This window comes from Mercurialis annua, linkage group LG1-X (assembly GCF_937616625.2).
Source record: "Mercurialis annua linkage group LG1-X, ddMerAnnu1.2, whole genome shotgun sequence".
Classification (NCBI taxonomy): domain Eukaryota; kingdom Viridiplantae; phylum Streptophyta; class Magnoliopsida; order Malpighiales; family Euphorbiaceae; genus Mercurialis; species Mercurialis annua.
The window spans coordinates 67,688,210-67,709,587 of NC_065570.1; the positions used below are offsets into that span (position 1 = coordinate 67,688,210).

At 32.3% G+C, this 21,378-nt stretch overlaps 4 protein-coding genes across 6 annotated transcripts; 2 read left to right on the top strand and 2 right to left on the bottom strand.

Annotated features, from left to right (window-relative positions):
- Window positions 1-1,040: 1,040 nt before the first annotated feature.
- LOC126665361 (uncharacterized) lies at window positions 1,041-4,376 on the bottom strand. Its single transcript, XM_050358485.2, has 5 exons — window positions 4,181-4,376; window positions 4,018-4,086; window positions 2,532-2,717; window positions 2,337-2,376; window positions 1,041-1,766 (listed from the first exon to the last, which is right to left on the bottom strand). Exons 2-5 carry the CDS (start codon window positions 4,030-4,032, stop codon window positions 1,684-1,686), a joined length of 324 nt encoding a protein of 107 aa, XP_050214442.1. The 5' UTR covers window positions 4,033-4,086; window positions 4,181-4,376; the 3' UTR covers window positions 1,041-1,683.
- Window positions 4,377-6,882: 2,506 nt separating this feature from the next.
- On the bottom strand, window positions 6,883-10,999 carry LOC126669701 (uncharacterized). Of its 2 annotated transcripts, none has more exons than XM_050363242.1 (6): window positions 10,827-10,999; window positions 10,651-10,724; window positions 10,465-10,568; window positions 10,237-10,302; window positions 7,409-7,723; window positions 6,883-7,159 (listed from the first exon to the last, which is right to left on the bottom strand). In XM_050363242.1, the coding sequence occupies exons 1-5, from the start codon at window positions 10,886-10,888 to the stop codon at window positions 7,475-7,477; spliced, it is 555 nt and encodes a 184-aa protein (XP_050219199.1). In that variant the 5' UTR covers window positions 10,889-10,999; the 3' UTR covers window positions 6,883-7,159; window positions 7,409-7,474. The 2 variants fall into 2 exon arrangements, with proteins under 2 accessions (XP_050219199.1, XP_050219207.1); XM_050363250.1 differs by having other exon boundaries at window positions 6,883-7,214.
- A 619-nt stretch (window positions 11,000-11,618) lies between these two features.
- On the top strand, window positions 11,619-15,064 carry LOC126666217 (uncharacterized). 2 transcript variants are annotated; one of them, XM_050359222.2, is made up of 6 exons: window positions 11,624-11,826; window positions 11,916-12,040; window positions 12,122-12,218; window positions 12,311-12,420; window positions 13,217-13,291; window positions 14,688-15,064. In XM_050359222.2, exons 1-6 carry the CDS (start codon window positions 11,757-11,759, stop codon window positions 14,736-14,738), a joined length of 528 nt encoding a protein of 175 aa, XP_050215179.1. In that variant the 5' UTR covers window positions 11,624-11,756; the 3' UTR covers window positions 14,739-15,064. The 2 variants fall into 2 exon arrangements, with proteins under 2 accessions (XP_050215180.1, XP_050215179.1); XM_050359223.2 differs by lacking the exon at window positions 13,217-13,291 and having other exon boundaries at window positions 11,619-11,826.
- Window positions 15,065-18,457: 3,393 nt separating this feature from the next.
- Window positions 18,458-20,778, top strand: LOC126668277 (uncharacterized). Its single transcript, XM_050361497.2, has 3 exons — window positions 18,458-18,520; window positions 18,986-20,354; window positions 20,455-20,778. Exons 2-3 carry the CDS (start codon window positions 19,026-19,028, stop codon window positions 20,476-20,478), a joined length of 1,353 nt encoding a protein of 450 aa, XP_050217454.1. The 5' UTR covers window positions 18,458-18,520; window positions 18,986-19,025; the 3' UTR covers window positions 20,479-20,778.
- The last annotated feature ends 600 nt before the right edge of the window (window positions 20,779-21,378 follow it).

Below are 21,378 nucleotides of genomic sequence, written 5' to 3' on the forward strand. Positions count from 1 at the left end.
ACCCATCTGCCAACTTTTCCGTTAGTCAACTCAATCAAAAGGCTAGATTTAACTCTTAAACTTATTGTTTGTTCAATTTTATCCATAAATTGTCAAAAAAATTATTTATTCATTTTCTGAAACAATACTAAAACATTTAATAAAAATAGTTAAAATATAATTTAAAATTTTAATAAATTTTATTTTTAAATTTTATTTTTAAATTTTATTCATTTTTTTAAAAATAAAATTGACAATTTTCAGATGAAACTAGACAAAAAATAAATTTAAGGGTCAAATTTAACCCTTTAATTGAGTTGACTAACAAAAAAAAAATACCATATGAGTGTGATAGTATAATATATCTAAACTTGAGAGGTGTCATAATGGATTTACAAAAAACAACGGGTGGGGTAGTAGTGTATTTTATTAAAACTCAGGGGTTTTTAATAATTTTTGCATAAATAAATTATTTACTATAAACTTAAAATAATTAACTACTTTGAGTCTGTACTTACAATTCAAAGTCCATTCCCTAATCTATATAAAAAAAAATCAAATTACACCGAATCTTTATTAAAATGTAAAAGCAAATCATTATTAAAAAAAAAAAAAAAAAATCAAACCACATTAAAATTTTGGTTCAATTACTAATTTTATTATCGATTTTGGTTCAATTTGATTAAAATAAATAAAAATAAAAATTACACGTAATAGTTAAATTAATATGTATGAGTTTATATTCATATATGTTATATTTATCTACATATATGTATAGATATAAATATTTATGTAACTAAATTATATTTATCTACATATATGTAACCAAATATTTAGGTTTCATGGATTCAATAAAAATTGTGTACTTAACTTAATGACTTTGCGGAAGTAGAAAAAAATTTAGTCAACACAACATAAAAATTTACGGAAGTAGAAAAAAATTCACGGCGTGAATAATCAAATTATTAAATAAAAATTTAAAAACAATTGAAATACAGATTAAAAGTTTAGGTACCATTCAGAAAGAGAAGATAGTACATGAACTATTCGGAGAGAGAAGATAGATCAAGAACAATTTGTATAAATTACCCATTACATTGGCGTATAAACTGATGGAGTTACTGGTGGGATAGAGGTACTACTACTAATGCTATTAACCTATTAATGCCAAGTACGTATAACTCTGATTTTTCTGGCAGAGGAATAAGATTTACATGCCCATCAATCCAAACATAATATTCGTGTTCTTGAACTCTAGTTATTCAAAACCAACCGACCATCATCATCTCGCTAAACCAATACCTCCGAAGTTGATACCTGTAAAGCTCAAAGCATTTGCTCATACTGGAACGGCAAATGCATATCAATTTTTTCCAGACACTATAATGTATTGTGGACCTGAAACAACCTGAAGAACGGCTTCTGCCAAGTTCCCAAAGCTCGTTCTCCCGTAAAATGCCCTAAATAATCCCATATATATAGCAGCAACTACATTACACATACCCGAATGTCTAAACTGTCTCCTGGCATAAGCAACTCACTTGCCAGTAAGCATGAACATTTCGGCATACATTAGAATCTAACTACAAATCTGAACTATAGTATTTATATGAAACTAAAATCCAATGCTCGATACATAAGACCACTACAGTATGTGTATAGCTATACCTAAAAAATCATGCTGCAGCTATGAATTCTCATGGCTCACCAATTGCCACCATCTCCGTCACGGTTCTGGTAGAAATCATTTGGCCGCAAAATATTGATATCCTCAAATTCATTATCATCTGAAAGCAAAATGCAGAAGTTATCAGCACGCACGCGCAAATATTCAAACAAATTCCAAACATGTACTATAACCATTATTCAATTTCCTCTCAATTTTTTTTTAACTCGTTCATTTTCGAGATTCAAGATATATCAAGATAATACGGGCACAACATTGACCCTTTTGATACATTATAAAGATGAGATCAGAAAGAGCTTGATTTCAGAAAGAGCAGTTTCAAACTGTAGTTTATTTTAAAAGATACATGAACATGAAAATGCAAGGCAGGCATACCAACAAAGCATGAACCACTCTGGTAAACCTAAAGTGTAACAAGACTTTTAAGTTCCGACCCTCATGAGGACTGCGAGTAACATTAATGTCAGTGTACACAATGAAACTCATATGGCTTCTATAGCACGTTATTTAACTTTAAAAGACATGCTTAGAACAGTTCATTGACGTAATAACAAGACCAATCCATGTTCCTTTATTTTTAGTTCACATCAATTTACTCATTAAAAGCATAAGAAAAATTGCGGCAGACAGGAAGCCAGTAATTAGAAAGGCTAAGACTAGAGGAGCCAACCTTTTCTCAATGTTAACGCGACAACAGCATCATTTTCAACCTGAAAAAACATAGAGAATTCATTACACTGTGTCAAAGAAATTAAATGAATTTCTTAAAATGGCACACATAAGCACTTTTTCCAATTATGAAAATAAACGTATTAATCTTTTTCTTTTAAAATGACAAGAAATATATGTGATCACTAAATCGTACATTATGGTCGGCCAATGACTTTGAATCCTCCAACACTTCTCCGTTCGGCATTAAGGTCAGTCGTTGATCACTTACTGGCTTGTCAACCAGAACATTTAATTTCTGCTTAATATCCAGAATTTTCTCAGCTGGACCGCATTGGATAAAGTAAGTTGACTTGTTACGCTTAACTCGGATATACATAGCCTATACAAAAGTACAGTATAATCAGTCTGAGGCTAAAAGATCAGATGAAAACAAAAACATAAGAATATCTAAAGGATGTCTGATAAATAAAGGTAAAGCATACTAAAAAATATGTTGAGAAATTAGATGAGCACAACAATAGGTAGAGGTTTTAGAGATGGCCCAATGTGTAAATAACTCAATATCTGTGTACCACAATAACTCGATATTATACCTCACAAGCTCATAAACCAGTTGACTTTGGCTGGTCACTAATCAACTAAAAGTTCCATTAAATCTTGGATTTGCATGATTATAACAGATCCAATTTTTTGTTTAGGAAATCAACCAAAAAGAACTATCAAGTTAAAGGAAAAGTTACAGTCATCTTCAATTAATCAAAAAGCAGAAAAGACTGAAACTGAACGAAGAGAGAGCAAAGAAGCATCTATTTCTCATTTCACATTCAAAAGAAAGCCGTGTTTAGAATAAACTAGAAATCACCTAACTCCTCCCCAATAGACAGCCTAAGGCATGGTTTACAATAAGTTCAGGAAAAAATTCCTTCAGATGAAATAACGACCCTAGTACAAATTTTGAAAAATATAAAACTTGACATCACATCTAATACTTTCTCGGGTGTTGAATTTTGCTTACTAAACTCTTTTCATTTACCTTCTTATCTTTCTTGGGTGCCAGTTTACTTCTGTATCATAGTCTTCAAAAAACACAAGTCTCAATTCAACTGAATTCTAGTTTTTAGTTCTCATACTTGGAAAGGTAATCCTTGTTTGGATTTAATTCTTTCAACTTAACAAAACAAGGCATCTGGTAAAAAACCGAAACTTTGAAACAGACTCTTTCCACTGCGATCCCCGCCTAAAACTACCAAAACAACACGTCCTATGTTTTCATACTCCCAATGCTTCTAAAGACTCGTTTGACTTTCACATAATTAGTTCCAGCATAACCAGGTCTTTAGATCATCACACTTATGTGCTTTTATATAATTTGCTATGTGCTTTTATATAATTTGCAATGCACCATCAATACAGTATATCCATTTTCTAACACCTGAAAAGAAAACTATTGCAGCAATAACTTTCCTATAAAAAGAAACAATCTTTAATTAAATACTGCATTAGCATTCATTCTCAAAATTAACTCATACCATGATACCAATTTTAATGCTGAATCCAATTTCAAACATTTTCTAACTACCAAAGATTCTAACATTTTAAACAACACCCAACAACCGAAACTTCAAACGAAAATGCAAGATTGAAAAACCATCATATGTACACAAGAAAAGGGGTATTACTGGTTCAGTCGCCATCTTGAAGCGAACACGAGAGAGAAGAGATTGAATTGCTAAAACAGTGAAACGGTCCTGTAAAATTCAAAATAAGTACCCAATTCGATCAAGAAAATTCAAAATCTAAAAACCCGCAAAAATAAAACAATCGCAAATCGTAATAACGTACCCTAAACTAAACCAATCTCGCAATTTGATCTTTGCTAACAATCTCCTTCTCTCTCTCTCTCTCTGAATAACTTCGTCGTGTTCACCCTATAGCAGCAATAAGAAATACCGGAGCTCAATCGTACCTACTGGCGTTTTCCTTTAAAATTACGAAGACGTTCATTATGTTTATTCTAATATCTATTCTGGTTCTTCCTGTTCTGAAATTAGCATTTTGATCCTCTTTTATTCATACTTGGCTAGATAAATAAAGGGTTAATTCCTAAAAAAATCACGAACTTTACACGAAGTTTCATTTTAATCATGACCTTTAAAAGTTGTCATTTAAAGGCACGAACTTTCATTTTATTTCAAATCTATCACCAAAGTAAAATTCGGTGTATTTTATATGATTAAAAATTCCTAATCCTAGATAATCTAACCAAAAGATAATAAGATTTGATGTTGATTAATAATTTGGGTATTTCATTAATGATTTAGTGAAGAATTTAATTAATAAAAATACACTGAATGATGAATTTGAAACAATATGAAAGTTCGTGCCTTTAAATGGCAACTTTTAAAGGTCATGATTAAAATGAAATTTCGTGTAAAGTTCGTGATTTTTTTAAAAATTAACCCATAAATAAATAAATAAATATCAGCAACAAAGATGACTAGGGTCGGTATATCTTTTGCAGTTAAGTTGCACTGTGAAGCAATTATTTTGTTTCTCTTTATCATAAAAATATAAGAAAATAACATAATTTCTTTTTAAAATTTCTTTTATAGTGTATCTTATTCTAATTGACAATTTTTATTTATATTATACTTTTAACTAAAAAAAATTCATCTTATTCTTTTTTATTATTAGTTTTAAAATTATTTTTTTAATAAACTGTAAAGTATTTAATGTGATATAGAGATATAAAAATAAAATTATACTGTTTTAATAATTTTTCTTAAATAATGTGTAAAAAGATCTTCACAATTAAAATGAAACATATGGAGTAAATATTATATAAGAATTGTCCATATATCACATGTCAATTTAATTTTAACACCGCATTTATTTTTAATCCATGAAAAAACTTAAATTCGTTAAGAATTACTTTGTAAATGAATTACATTTTATTTTCCATGGGAAAAATGAATTTGGAATTTATTTTAAATGAAATAAAGATTTTATTTAAAATTCTTGTAAATCTTTAAAACAAAAAATCAATTGTGTAGAAATGGGAATGAAGCATTAGAAAGATGCCTACTAAGGGCATCTCCAAGGGAAGTCACCATTTTTCCCTCACCATTTTTCAATTTGGTGAATTTTCACCAAATTCACTCCAATGGTCATCACCAAATTCTTCACCAAAAAACCTATTTTTTTACTTTTTAATATAATAATTATTTTTAATTCTTAACATTTTATACACTTTTTACCAATTACACCCACAAACTTATTTATGCTCATATTCGTCCGAATTATAATATTATTCATATTTTTAAAAATAAATTGCTATTAATTTTTTTAATTATGAATATCTTATAAAATTTAATTTATATTAAAATTATTTAAAATGAAAATTACATTAATTTATTTAAATTAACACAATAAAAAACTAAAATAAACATTACATTAATTTATTTAAATTAACTCAACATAAAAACTAAAATTAATTATGTAATATTTTTTTAATTGTCTCGTAAAATTATTAATGTAAGATGTTTATGTTATTATTTTATAAAATTATTCATGTAATATTTTTATATCATTGTCTCGTTAAATTATTTAATAAATAAGTAATTAATTAAATACAACTATTATTTATATGTACTAAAGTGTAAATTAACCACATTATTATATTCAAAAAGTGAAATGGTGAAGGAAAAATTCCTTCACCATTTTTGATGAAAGAGAGTGTGAGGGAGTCATCAAAATGCATTTTGGTGACTCCCTTGGAGATGGGAAGTCATCAATTCCCATTTTGATGACTCCCCTTGGAGATGGTGTCATGTTGACAACAAGAAATAGGCCATTTTCTGCGGGATGAATGAGTGTTTATCCCATGCAACTGTTGCGCCACGTCATTTTTACATCAAGCCAATTTTGTGATAGGGAATCTCTTAATTATTACTTTTTTGCTAACGCATAATTGGTTTGTTGCATGAATGACATGGCGCAACGGTTGTGTTGTATAATTATCCAGGATGAACATCATCCCAAATGTTCATCAGGTTCAAGACAAACAGATTTAGTACGAGCTCACACATTCCGGCAAGACTCGTGTAGAATCCTAGTCTAGACGCCTTCTGCAAAATTCATGTGTAAGCATCATAGTCGTAATCATGTCATGTATATTGCCAAGCAAACCAGTCGGTTAAATTAGTTTTTTCAATTTGTTTTCTTTTTTCAGTTAAACTTTTACCAAACGTGAAATAAAACAGTTCACTTGCAAAACCGAACTGAAGCAAAAACCAAATTTATTTACATATAAATCGAACTGAACAAAATGAATTTGTTACTTAAGTTTGATTATTCGATATTGTCTGGTTTTTACACACTCATAGTACGTAGTAACAGCACTCATGATATCATGGACAACTTCTGAAACCTTGGACTTGGCTCATCAAAGGTCTTCCATTGAAACAATGCATAGTTATAATCTCACACAAACCATGAAAAGATAATTCTTACAACTACAATGAAAGTTACAGCAAGATAAAGTATACTTAAAAAGTGATTTGATCTATTAAAGCGAAAAAAATATAATCAAGACTCAGTATGAGCAGAAGAAATGTAAAAAACGACAGGAACTAGCACTAAAGATACAACTTTTTCTTATATTTTCCCCTAAAATATGTAGGGAAAGTAAAAGATCGACGATATAAAATCAAAACTGAATTCCAACGCTAACCTCTTAAGACACCAACATCCTATGTCTCCGACTTGGTATAGAATCCAGATGATATGTCCATTCTCTTATGGAAACAAACAGGCCATTTCCTTCAAAAAGCACGAATCAATCAATCAATTATTTTTTGGTAATTAGTAGATGAGCCTGGTAAACAAAAAGCCGGCATTAAATCAAAGCTGATATCTTCCTAAGTTGATGCAATAGATGCAGTTGTTGATACATGAGGCTTAAATGATCAATGCTTGGAACTCAAAGGTTCAAATGCTGAGTTCTAATTTCAATCTAATTATAGACGTATTCTTTATACGAGTGTATCAGAACGTACGAAAGAAACACACCTTTGTCTAGAGAAATCGGTGTGATCTAACAGATCATGGATAAAAATAATGCTGAATATGAAGATACTAAATCCAAATGCTTGTGAAAGCTTCCTCAAGTGATCTCTTCCTATTTAACTCTGCACTCCACCCGCCAGCCGTGCTTCCTCTTTCTGCTTTAAGCCTCGTCATCTCCTCATCGTCCATTGAATAACCCTGGATATCTGGTCCCCCAAGGGGCACAGGTTGAAAAGCCATGCCTGTTGGCCGCGGTTGCCCTCCAGCAATTGATGGTGCATATTGCCCCGGTTCAGTCATAGTGACTCCTTGAGTGTTCTGTCTCAACAAATAAGCACGAAATGGTTTGAGAGAATATTTTAATTATTCAAGAAACAATCTCTCGATATATATGCATATATGATGACTACGTTCTTATATAAAATGATGACAACATGGAGGCCAATGAGCTCCCATCAATTCAAAGCGCGAGTTTGGGATTCATAGGACTAACAAACACATGTTTTGTTAAATAAGTTCAAGTATGTAACAAACATGTATGCCCTGCATCAATAATTCTTAGAAGAACTTCAATTAGTTATAAGGACTAACAAATGTTTTTTAAATAAGTTCAAGTATAAACAAACATTTATTCAGTCAACTTTTTATTGCAATTTCCTTTTCACTTCAAGAACTTAAATTGTTTCAAAAACTAGGCACATTGTTTAAATGAATATCCAAAAGATTGCCTAAATTAGACAGAACTTAATCTACTAATTTGAGGCAGAAAGAAGATTAATTCAAGGTCCGACCAGACCATGTTGCCATCAAAGTTTTCATATGGACTTATGAGTACAAATGTAGATTGGCTGGGGAAGTAGAAATGGAAATGGACCACTCCAGCAAGGAAAAAAAAGTATGCTGTACACACATATGGTATCACCACACTGAGAATTGCACCTGTCGAAGGCACATCTAAACAAGCAAAAATATTGGAAGAATCCCAATAAACCACCCATCTAACCATATCCTTTGGACAGCAAGAAGTTCTGACAGTGGATTAACGAAGTGGAAAGTGAAAAACAATATTGAGAAAGCTAACTTTTACAATTACACTCTACCAATGAAACAACAATTAAAGCTCGTTTAACTTGTTAACACTTGTGCTGTTTTCTTCTAGCTTTTCTCACTCTTCCTTTCACTTGCGCATGCAACTCTCTCTTTCATTTATTTTTCTCTCAGATTGCGAAATCACTACTCAGATGCACTGCAAAGGCCATGCAATCGGCTATTCATACAACTCCTAATACTGCTGCCTAAAATACTCTAACTTACCATTTCTTCAGAAACGTTTGCTCATAGCATATCCTAGTACAAGTACGTTAGCAAGAGCCGGGATTATAAAAGCAACATCCAGCACAGGTTATACATAGGCCATAAACTACATAGAGAGCAAAAAGCACATGAACTTGAATTTATACCATGTCAGGAGATCTTCCTAGATGCATCATCAATTAAATTAGTGATTATCTCAACACTCCCCCTAGACATTATTTTTTTCCGTAAATAAAAGAGAGATTGATTTCAAATAATCACATAATAAAGCTATTAAGCTTCTTGGAAGATATCAAACGTGGACCTTACTCAAATATTTTCTAGCTCAAACGCTTGAGTTACTACCAAGTGATGTAAGGCCAATTTATAATTTGTGAACAGCATGACCAGCACTCAGCACTCTCTTGAATGCAATATGTAGGCTATTGTCACAGCCCTTGCAAGTTATATGAGTAACCTGCAATAGTTGTGAGTTTACTAGTTAACTGTAATAATAAGCTTTTTTCTGTTATAATAAATATTACAGTAACTTTCCACTTCAAACAAGTTTCAAATCTCGGTTAATAAAAGCCTTCACTGTAAACAAGGACAAAAGATCCCATCATAAAATTGTGCTCAGCAATGTTGCAGATAACAGGTCAATATTTTGACCAAAAAAAAACTATATAACCTACTCTGCGTCCAGCCTCCTTTCAACTCTAACTATTCTACTTCAACGTTTTGGAAGAGCTATAATCATCAAGTAGTAAGCAAAAATTCATTCCACAGCTTTGAATCGTTTCCATCCACCATTTAAAATAGTTAAATAATCCAATCATTTCATCCTTTTACAAAACAAAAATGATGATCATCTAGCAAGATGTGGTGGAGGAACAAATAAGTTATACAGTGATTTTCATTATACTCTAATATACTAGAGGTCTCACTATTTATAAGACAGCTCTTCAATTATTACTTAAAGATAATTCCTTAAATTCCATGAACCAAAGACTAACAAGCACATATGAACTAAGCTTGGAATTTCATACGTAAAAGGCAGGTTGAAGGCTTTAAGAGAACTACAAAATGAAGTAAACAGGGCTTATTCATAAAAAAAAAGTAAACAAGGCTCATCTTATGATCCTGTTCCTATCTGGCGCGTGTTAACTAACTTGAGAAGTGATGCCAAGCTTAATATAGGTCAAAGGAGTACCATAAGATAAATTAGGTTAAAAAGCTAGCTCAACTGTTTATAGCAACAGTTCATAGAGTCAGAAGATTATCAAATTTTCCACAATTGAATCAGATATAAATTGATTTGAAGGTAGTAAAAAATCAGGGACAGAAAAATTCAACAAGTTGGAAAATGAAAATGAAATCAAGTAAACACGAGCTTAATCAGTATACTTAATATGAAGAACTAATGGTCTTTAAAAAAGGATGAAAACAAATATACCACAAAGAGATAGAAAGCCGAAGGCAGCAGAAATTAAAGGAAAAGAATGCATATGCATGAGTTGTTGAAGTCTCGGTCTCACCATATCAGTATCAGTCTGTGCAGAATGACCTTTGCTTGCTGCCAAAGCTGCAGCCAATTCTTCAGCCTGTTAAATTAACATTTGCCAATACAAAATCTTCAGTAACTTCTGATAATAACAATCAATCTCAAAAGAAGTTCCAGCATTCTGTTTCAAAAATTAACGACCACTATCAAAAACCTAACAAACTCAAAACATTGAAACAAAAATAACTCACTGGTTAAGTACCTTTCGCGCTTGATTAATCATAATCTGTTCAGCATTTTCTTTCTGGTACTGTGCAATTTTAGCTTCAATAGCAGGAACATCCACACCAGCAACATAATCAAATACTGCAATTTGCAAGAAAATCGTTCAAAAAATAGTTGAATTAAACATTTAAAAAAGCATTACATGAAAAAATAGATAACCTACTCATATCCTCAACTTCCTCCAAGTAATTATTATAGTCCTTCAACGACGGAAAATCATCCTCTCGTTTATTAAATCTAGTAATCATAAATAGACAAAATGTTTCAAGAAAATGATAATCGAGTAATAAAGAAGCCCTAATTTCGAATGAACAAAAAAACAAAGAAGCAAGTAATTACATGCTAGCGAATCGTCGCCTAGCAGACATTTCCTTGAGGTAACTAGAGTTCTGCACTACCATTTTGCTTGACCTGTTAGATTTCTTTTTCAATTGATTCGTATGTTTTCTGACTGTTTAGCAGATTCAACCACTCCTCTGTGTTATTATTATGGGGCAGTATATGAGATTATGAAATCTGGTAATCACGATAATAAATTAATAAAGAATAACAATTAATATTTTAATTTAATTATTACTTATAATTGAAATAGTAAATACATTTATATTTTTGGATATTTAAGATTCAAAATTAATTTATGATTCACTACGATCGAGTTCAATGTGAAAAACAAAATATAAAATTACTTAATAGGTGTTTCATTTAAAATTTATTTACAAAAATATTGTAAAACTCTAAAAATTATCACTTAAATATATTTTATTTTCTTTCAAAAAAAAAACTATATGCACCATAACAACAAAAAAAATACACCGCTTTTTTTAAAAAAAATTCATCAAATTTTATTATATTGAATAAAACAGTTACATTTGTCAAAAAAAAATTCGAGAAATTCAAAATTAAATCTAATGACCTGAGATGTAACAGACTATTACGCTAACATATGTTGTCTGATTCGCAGACCTACTTACGAAAACAAAAATTAAATTACTCATAGTGTCAAATTTTTCTATCGCCCGCTAACTAATTTATGACACCATAAGAAAAATACTTGAATTCAAAGATTAATAGTCACGTGAGTTTTGTTTTTTTGAGGAAACGTGAGAAATTAATTGTATACTAGTATGAAACAGCTAAATAGTTCCGACCACCAACGAAGCACCGCATTATTTCCTAGGTGCACTCAAAATATTTTCTTGAAAGTGGCAAGCACCAACTTCAATAACAATTTCCTATCAAACTCATATCTCTGCACTTGGTAATCCAATAATGGGCAACACATCCTCAATGCTGACTCAGTACGACATCGAAGAAGTTCAACAACACTGCAATCACGCATGTAACTCACTCCCTCACCCTCACCATATAATTACCACCATTTCTTTGTCTTTCTTCCTTGTTTTTGATACTTTTTTACATGATTAACAGTCTCACAGCAAGAAATAGTATCACTGTATAAAAGATTCTGCCAATTGGATCGAAACGGAGTTGGGTTTGTCTCTGCTGAAGAGTTCCTCTCAGTACCTGAATTCGCCGTCAATCCACTTTCTCAGGTCTGTTCTTGAACATATTCATACTGTTTTCGTTTTGGGTATCTTCGATTTCTTAAGATTTGCTTTGATTTTGCGTTGTAGAGATTGTTCAGAATGATAGACGGATTAAATTTCAAGGAATTTGTGGCTTTCTTGTCTGTGTTCAGTCCTCATGCCCCTTTGCACCACAAAATAGAGTGTAAGAGTCTTTTTTATTACTATTTCTTATGATTGTTGCGTGAATTGTGATTTTACATTGTTTACTTATCTTTAATTTGTTATTGCTTCTAGTTATTTTCAAGGTTTATGATTCCAATGGCAATGGCAAAGTTGCTTTCAATGACATGGTGAATGTGTTACATGATTTGACTGGACATTTTATCTCGGAACAGCAGAGGGAGGTTAGGTTTTTTGGCTATTTCTTTCCTTTTTGTTTTGCATTTAATTGTTTTGTTTGCTTATCGAGTCAAAGCTCGATCATGCTCGTGTGTCTGTCTAGCTGAGTATCTCGATACTCCGAACTTGATTCGGCAATTGACTTGAGTAGTTTGAACTCGTGTTCAATTCAATTAATATGGAGTCAATTTTGAGTTAATCCCCAATAACTCGTGAATTAGCACAAGCCGGATATGCATAAAGAGGGGAAGAGAAAATGAAATGTCCACTTCATTCTTTTATTTGCTAAGGAAAATAAGAAATTAGAATTTTATTAAGAAGTGAATTGTTCAAAATGTTGCCGAGTGGAAGTTATACTATAAGCTGGACTATCCTTGATTCTATGACTTTATATCTAGTGGTGGTTTGTTCTGAATCTTCTGATATCTATTAGTCAAAGGACTATGTCAGGCTTAGACTTTTTTTGAGAATATTGTATGTTTGCTAAGTATTGCTCATTCACTTGGCATGGTAACACTTGTTGAACTTATTCAAAAATTCTATACAAAATATATGTGTTGAAGTATCAGAAACAATTATCATAACTCACATGCGTTGCCTAATTTGACATTAATGCAGGTCTTATGCTTATTTTTCTGACAATTTGCAATTCTACATTCAGTAGCAATTTTCAAACTTTGGTATAATTAGCATCATAAATTTATGAGTGTTGTATTCTGCACATTTTACTGTAAACTTTTTTAATATTGAAATTTGACATGCGCTCGATTACGAACATATTGTATATTTTGTTGGGTGCAGCAAGTGCTTATCTGTGTCCTTGAGGAAGCAGGCTATACAAAGGATTCTTTTTTAGTTTTGTCAGACTTTGTGAAGGTACCTTGAGATGTTTTATTAGCATAGATGATTATTGCAATGTTAAGAGTCCATCGTGTAGTTTATAATGGATAATTATGAGTTTCTATTTGCGGATGGTGCTTACTGACTTACCCGATTCACATAGTTCTTTGTTAGAAAGAAAAAAAACTAGTAGACAAGGGAGTTTTTTCTTAGAACTGAAAAAGAAAGCGAAGCCATAATGAGCTGCACCATTTTTACTCCTTTTCTATAAACAGTAGCAAAACCAGAAAATAAAAGGAAAGACAACGAGAGAGGCGGAAAATTGCCGGTGACTGGAGAAGGCGGTCAGGTTGAGATAATAAAAGGAGAAAAATAATACCAGAATGAATAAGGAACAACCGGACACCAGTGACTTGCAGCCAGGGAAGCGGCAGCCCATCCTGTCCCCTCGGTTTCTGCCCGTGTCTATGATTCACTGTAGTTTCCAAAAGTAATATAGTCCCTTGCACCATGTTGAAAAAAGATGGGCGGGATATTTAGAGAAATAATCAAAGAATTTCTCTAGTTATATCTTGTCAAACAACTTTTTTTTGACAAGGTGAATTCTGTTTTTAATTAGTCTTAAAGGTTTTAAGCTGGTAGCTCTTTTGCTGCTTCTTAAAAAATAAAGGCTGCATTAATCAAATTAGTACTATTTGGAGCCTTATCCATTTCTTATAGGCTGTTGGTAGTGAAAATGAAATCTTCATCCATAATGAATGCTGATGTGCACATTTATCTTTCAAGATTGAAGAGAACAGTGTGTTTTCAGCTGTGACCGTCCTTTTTGAAATGGCTTCGGCTTGAGGTAACTGAATTGGTCCTGATAGGTATAGTGGGATTTTCATCTCCCTTACCAACTAATAGCTTCTAATTCAAGTCATGAAGTTGATAGCATTCCGCTTTCAGTTGAAATCTGAAACAGGATTATTGAAAAACTGTTCTCCTTTTGAAGACCTTCACAAAAAAAAAGCATGATAAAGAAAGGCTCAGATGTTACGATCCCTCCATCATTCCAGAATGAGAAGGGAAAACTAAAATTCATACTGGAAGAAAGGCTCAGATGTTACGATCCCTCCATCATTCCAGAATGAGAAGGGAAAACTAAAATTCATACTGGAAGAGTGTGAGTGAAGCATCCTCGATTAGAAGCAATCCTTAGGCCATTATATGTTTGACTTTGATATTTCTATCTTTAGCCTATTGCAGTAGCTTACCTTTCGACTATCATGCGTAGTTTAATTTTTTCTAGTTCCTTTACAACTTCCGCAACTCCATCAATATATATCTTATAAACTGTCTAGATTCTCTTGTCATTACTTTTTTTCCTTGCAACTTTTTTCTTTAATCTCAAATTAATTTGCTTATTGTATATTCTCTTAATTGCATTCAGATTCTTGGAAATCCCGGTCTGAAGATGGAAGTAGAGGTTCCTGTGGATTAATAAGTTAAGGAGAACAATCTATCTGCTCCGCCAGTCAGGCTGAAACGTGAATGTCACTGGTTGATTGTGGTATTTCGCATTCTACTTCTGTATGTTAAGTCAATGTCCAATTGCATATTTAAGGTAACTGGTTTTGAAAATTTTAATATATGCTATTGTGTTCCCTTCATGTTAGAATGTTGTCCATGACACACAATTTTAATTCTCTGTGCTGAACAAATTAGCAGTTAAGTGAGAAAACCGATTGCATTTTTCGGCTGACAGGACCTGTTGTATATGCCCATGATTTTCGAACTATTCATTTTTAACTGATTGGCTATTTGATATTTGGACATGGTGATTACATGAAGAGAGAGTAAATTTAAAATTACTTGATTCGAATTGAGGGTTGTATGATCAATGATGTGATAAAAGTATATCTCAAAACTTGTGATAAGACCATGTTTTGCAGGTGAGTGTAATCCATATTTATTCTGCAAATGCCAAATGCCAAATGCCAAAAGACAACATTTGGATGGCCCTGTTTTAAATAATTGCTGAAACTCGGTCATCATGTTTTGAACTTGTCCATCTCAGACCACAGCATTGGGGCTGTTCATTGGTCGGTTTGGTTCGGTTCATTTTGAAATCGGCCGAAACCGACCAACTAAAATTTGTTAAAATCAAACCAAACCAAAGTATAAATTTAGATTATCTTGAAAAGAACCAAAAAGTTTGATTTGGCTATAAACTACGACTTTTTTTATTGTCTTTAATCTTAAAATTAATTGAAACAATTAAACACTTATTGTCTAATAAGTTTTTATATATGTTTATTACCATATTTATGTATTGTATGAAATTTATTTACTTATGTGTCAGTTATAATTGAACAATAAAAATTAAAAAAGTATAAACACATGTATTTATATTAATTAAACAAAATTAATTTTTTGTTCAGTTTTTTTGGTTATTTTGGTTTTTAAAATTTCCAAATCAAACCAAAAACTAAATACGAATTTTTATACAATTACAAACTAAATCAAGCCGTTTTCATTAAAAACCCGAACTATAGTTACAATTCCGGTTCGGTTTTACGGTCCGGTTAGATTTTTGCATACCCCTGGACAGCACGCCTGTCCACCTCATTTCTAACTAAGATTTCACACTCTTTGACTTTGCCGCCTTTAGTTTAGTGAATAATGTATTTTTTATTTTATTTTTTAATTAGACTGTTATGTACTTCCTCTGTCCCATTTTAATTGAGAAAATTTCAATTGCACATTATTTAAGAAATTTCAGTAACATTACTTTTATATCCTTACATTACATTAAATTCATCATAGCTTTTTAAAAATATGCTTTCTAAATGCATTAATTGAAGAGGATATAAAGAGAAAAGTAGAGTAAAAAGTACTCTATAAATAGAAAATGTCAATTAAAATGGGACACCCAAAAAGGAAATAGTGTTCAATTAGAATGGGACGGAGGGAGTATTTGCTTATTTGGTTTTGGCAAAAGGGCACCATCATTCTAAGACTTAATTATCAATTAATTTCCCGAATTTATACGTAATGAGTGATTAATATCAGAATTAATCTTTTATCAATTAGTCTTTAGAAATTATTATTTATTAATCAATTATCCCAAATCATGACCAACTAATTCAATTTTTTTGGTCAATTAGATCCTTACAACTGTTTTTAAAACTTATATACTAAGTTTAATTGATGAAACTTGAAAAGCTCAAGAAAGTAATGGATAAAAATAATAATATTGGTGTTTCCATAATGTGCAAGTGTTGGAGACAAATTAATACTTAGATCATCATTTTAACACATTTTACTTATGATAAACTACAACTTTATACATGTACAAGCAAAAAGATAAAAAGAAAAAGAAGAAATAATTGATTCATCATTCAAGGGTGTATTTGAGATTAAAAAATGAGCAAATGATTAACCCGGTTTTTGAACTTGTCACTCATAATCAAATAATTCACTTTCGGCCATTTTAATCAATTAAGGACAATATTCTGAATTTTTAGGTCAATTAGAAATAACACGCTTTGTTATAAGTCAGTTAAAAATAAATTGGGGTCATTGTGATCTATGAATTTGTTCATTTTCTATATTTTGTCTTTAATTGATCCAAAGAAGAAATATTGTTCTTAATTAATTAAAATGATCAAAATGAGCTATTTAACTCCGAGTTGTAAGTTCAGGAACCAGATTGTCCCTTTACTCATAAAAAATACTACTTATTTGATAACTTTTTCCTTCAAAAGCAAGCATAGGAGGAATGATGAAATTGCATTCTACAGCTGATGAAATCATAAGAAAGAATGATTCAAGAGTTGAAAATCAATTTTTTTAGGGAAAAGGGTCATTTATACCCCTAAGGTTTGTTTACAGGATCAAGTGAGCCCCTAACGTCCGGAAAAGTTCAATTATGCCCCTAACGTCTTAAAAGGTGAACAACCAGGCCCCTATTTTAACTTATAAATGAGACGTTGGAGGCCTAATTGTCAAAATCGGAGGGCCCGCTTGTCCAATTTTTAAGACGTTAGGGGCATATTTGAACCTTTCCGGACGTTAAGGGCTTACTTGATCTTCGAGTCAAACGTTAAGGGCATATATGACCCTTTTCCCATTTTTTTTATTTTGATAATATGTGTCATTCTATTTCTTATGTGGACAGACATCATTGGATCTGCTATCTCTCTCACTTTTTCTATGTGATGCTGATCTACATGGGACCTTGTAATAGCCGTTGCAAATGCTCTTTAACAACCTTTTCAAATTCAACCGGCCTTTGATAATTATGCTTTCAGACAACACAATGACCCCCCCAATTTAGTTTTTGATCCAATTAAATTATTATTCTTTTTCTTTCAATCTAATTTTACTTTTGACATTTTATCTTAGTTTATATTATTATGTTTTACCTTTTCAATTAATACCATTTGCTAGAACTTTTTTATTTATACCGGGAGTCTTCTAATATTAGAAATATTATTTTTAAATTTTATTTAAACCTAATGATAAGGTTTTTTTTTTTCAATTCTTGCAAATATTACTAAACAATTTTAATTTTGATATTTATATCTAAATTAAAAGGTCAACAATTGATTGTTTAATTCGACATGCATTTTTAATATTTTCAATGATAAATTAAAGAAAAATCATATATTTTTGAAAAATGATTTTATTTTTATATTTTTACATCCATGACTTCTAAAAATTAATACAAATGTTGTGATATGTGAAAAATTGGATTAAAAAAAGTAAGGTCAAATAGCCAGCAAGGTTACTAGATTTAGATGAGATGCAAACAATAAAGACTTTATACATTCCCATTTATAAATAAACAAATTGCCCATATCTCAACTGTCTAATTTCTCATTCTTCTAATTTGTCATTATCTTTCCAAACAAATTCAGATTCACTTCCAACAAATCTCACTCTATTTTCCCATTTTCTTTCAAATCTCAGTCGCTTCCCAATTTCACCATTATAACAAAGACGGCCCCTGTTTTTTATTCACCCGTTTTAGCTTTGTTCAACAGGAGAATCTTAGAATCTTGAATTTATTTGGCGTATTCTGGCCTTTTTTAATCAATGGCGAGTTTCATTTCTTTAATACTTCTGATGTTTTTGTTTTTGTTTTCTTGTCTGAAATCCTTTAAGTTTTTGTTTTGTTAATATTTGTTTCTCTACTGATGTCTGATTTATCTGTTTTTTCAGTTTGGCATCTGGGTTTCTTGATGAGGATCAGTTTATTCATGTGACATTTTTCCAGAGGTTAATAACTCCCATCATTCAGTATTTTACTTTATCATTGTTGTTGTTGGTTGTTGCTGGTGGTGTAATGTGCACTATTTTAGAATACATCAAGTGAACATTTAGGTCTATTGTAGGCTCCAATCCTGATCACAACTGCAATTTCTAGTTTGAGAGACTCATTCTTGTCGAATTCCGGTCATTCTGAGCTGTTAATTTCAGAGATAAGCGCGATTGAATCAACTCTACAGCTCAGAGGTTGAAATGATCCAAATTCGACAAGTGCTAGGTTTCAATTCTATGTAGCACGGACACGATATGAGAAAACGAGACACTTGGATACGGACCTTTTTGAGATTTTGATCCAAGTTGAGGGGGTGGATTGGTCTTTTTTTCTTTCGCAGTTTAATTTCATTGCCAATTTACTTATGTTAGAATGCATTTTCAATTTATGAATATTGATGGTTCTTTTCTTTTTATTTACAGGAAGAATTGTAGCTGTATAAATAGGTGAACTAGTTCTGGTATGGCAGAAAGTAGTATATCAATGGTGCAAGGACATGATATTTCTGAACTAGAAGAAGCACTTTATGCGCAGCAACAGCTTTTGCAGAAGCTTAATACTGAATTAGATGTGGAAAGGGAAGCTTCAGCCTCTGCAGCTATCGAAGCCTTATCCATGATATTACGTTTACAAGGCGAAAAAGCTTCGCTGAAGCTCGAAGCAACTCAATACAAGAGGATGGCAGAGGAAAAGATGTGTCATGCTGAGGAGTCTCTAGCCGTTTTCGAAGATCTAATATATCAGAGAGAAATGGAGATTGCGTCTCTTGAATTTCAAGTTCAGGCTTATCGGTATAGACTCCTGAGTTTGGGATTGAACGATTTGGGTGTTTACGAAAACAAATATCCCGAGAATATGTTAATGCAGAGAAATGACACTTCCTTTACAGAAAAGATTGTTACTGGAAATCTTAGAAGACTCAATTCTCTGCCTCCTCAAGTTCCGATCAAAGATCCCAACCCGAAGAAAACTTTTATCGATAAAAAAAGACCATTGACACCTATGTCAGATTCATCCTCAAGCCCTTTCGAAGAACATACTACTCGCGAAATCAATGATTCAGGTAAGAAACTAGGAAGCTCTGTGACGGTAGACCTTAATTTATACTGGGATCAGATAAATAAATTGGACGAACGGGTGAAAGAATTTTCGGATAACAAAGATTCTATCAGGAAAAACAAACAAGCGCTATGGAAGGGCGGTACATGGTCGCCTTCAATGTTTTCACAAATGAGCAACGGCACATCCATTGATGGTGCTATTTCAGATCAAGTTAAGCATCAGGAAGTGATCACGGACAGTGTTAATTCTGCGAGTTCATCGAATGTGCAGGATATTTTTGAAGTTGTTCCACAAGTTACTGAGAAATGTAAAGCTAAGAAGGATTATTACAGTAAATTGACAGTGAATTGTGATGACAAACCAGATTTAGTCAGTGAAGAAGACTTGATGGAATCACCGAACCAAATAAAGACAATGCTGCTCACTGCAAGCCAAGAGAAAAATACATCATCTAAATCAAAAACTATAGAACGCTGTGTTTCGTCTGCTTTTCAAGCAGTAAATGTAGGAAATTCTCCACCCGAACTGAAGCAGATTAATCGGAGAATCGAGAGGCTTGAGAGAGCCAGGAATAGCACGAGACATGAAATAGTGTGTAGAGGAGAAGAGGAGTTGAATTTGCTGAAGGAGATACGAGAACAGCTGAACTCCATACAGTCCGAAATGAAAAGTTCGAGATCTAAGAAGTCGTTTTTCCCGCTTGAACCTTCTTTAGATACTCTACAAGAGGTATGCTCTCTGTTCTCTATGACACAATTGCATGGACTCGACATGTTGACTTGAAATTTGTATATTTTGCATTGAATGACATGATTTATATATGGAGCAGGCGATGCTGTACTTCTGGATGTAATCAATGATTGTTCATTGGATTTTGGCATCAGCCTCGCACAAAGGACTGTAAAGAGAGGTATTTACTCTAAGAATGGTGTTAACATTGACAGAAAATATTTTGTTTGGCGTATGAAGTGCATTTGTTGTAGAATTTGATACCGTATATTAGTCTCGTTGTAGGCATATATCATCCAACCATGTATTTTTTTGATGAAGAAACTAGAGTCGTGCATTGTTACTGTAAAGTATAATGGATATTCATATACCTTATAATACTTGGATTTTCGGAGTTTTAAATCTATATCATGTTTGTTTCTTCCATGTTCATGTAAGGAGTTGCATACGATAACTTCTATTTTTGGCTTTTTTTAAAGTCTTTTCATGGTCATCATAATATGGAGAGGCTTAGCTAAGGAGTTACCAACGGATTACTCTGTCGTTAAACGCCGCCAGGAAAAGTGGGGCAAAATATGCGCCACTATTTAGTGACAGATTTTCGACGGGAATCAACAGTGCATTAAGTCCGCCGCTAACACAAGCTCCATTAAATAGGACGACAATTATAGACGGATTGGTTTCTCAGTAATTCGTCGCAAACCCAACAAGCTAAACACAATGTTTAACTTAGCAATTGTCAACGGACCAATCCATCTGTAATGTTTGAGGCTTTATCAAACCAGAACTGGTTCTTCTTCATTCCTCATATCAAGGAAAAAAAATCCTAAAAAAGAGAGATTTCTACTGTTGCCTTGATTCTGGCGCTACCGCCGACGATCTTCTCCATAATGAGCTTTCTACGTTACTGCTCACTATTGTTGCTGCCTTGCCCCTCTAATAAAAAGTGTTGCCCATAATTGATTAAAATTGCTGAAAATGATTTATTTGACATCGAGCCACAAATTCAGGGACTGGATAGACC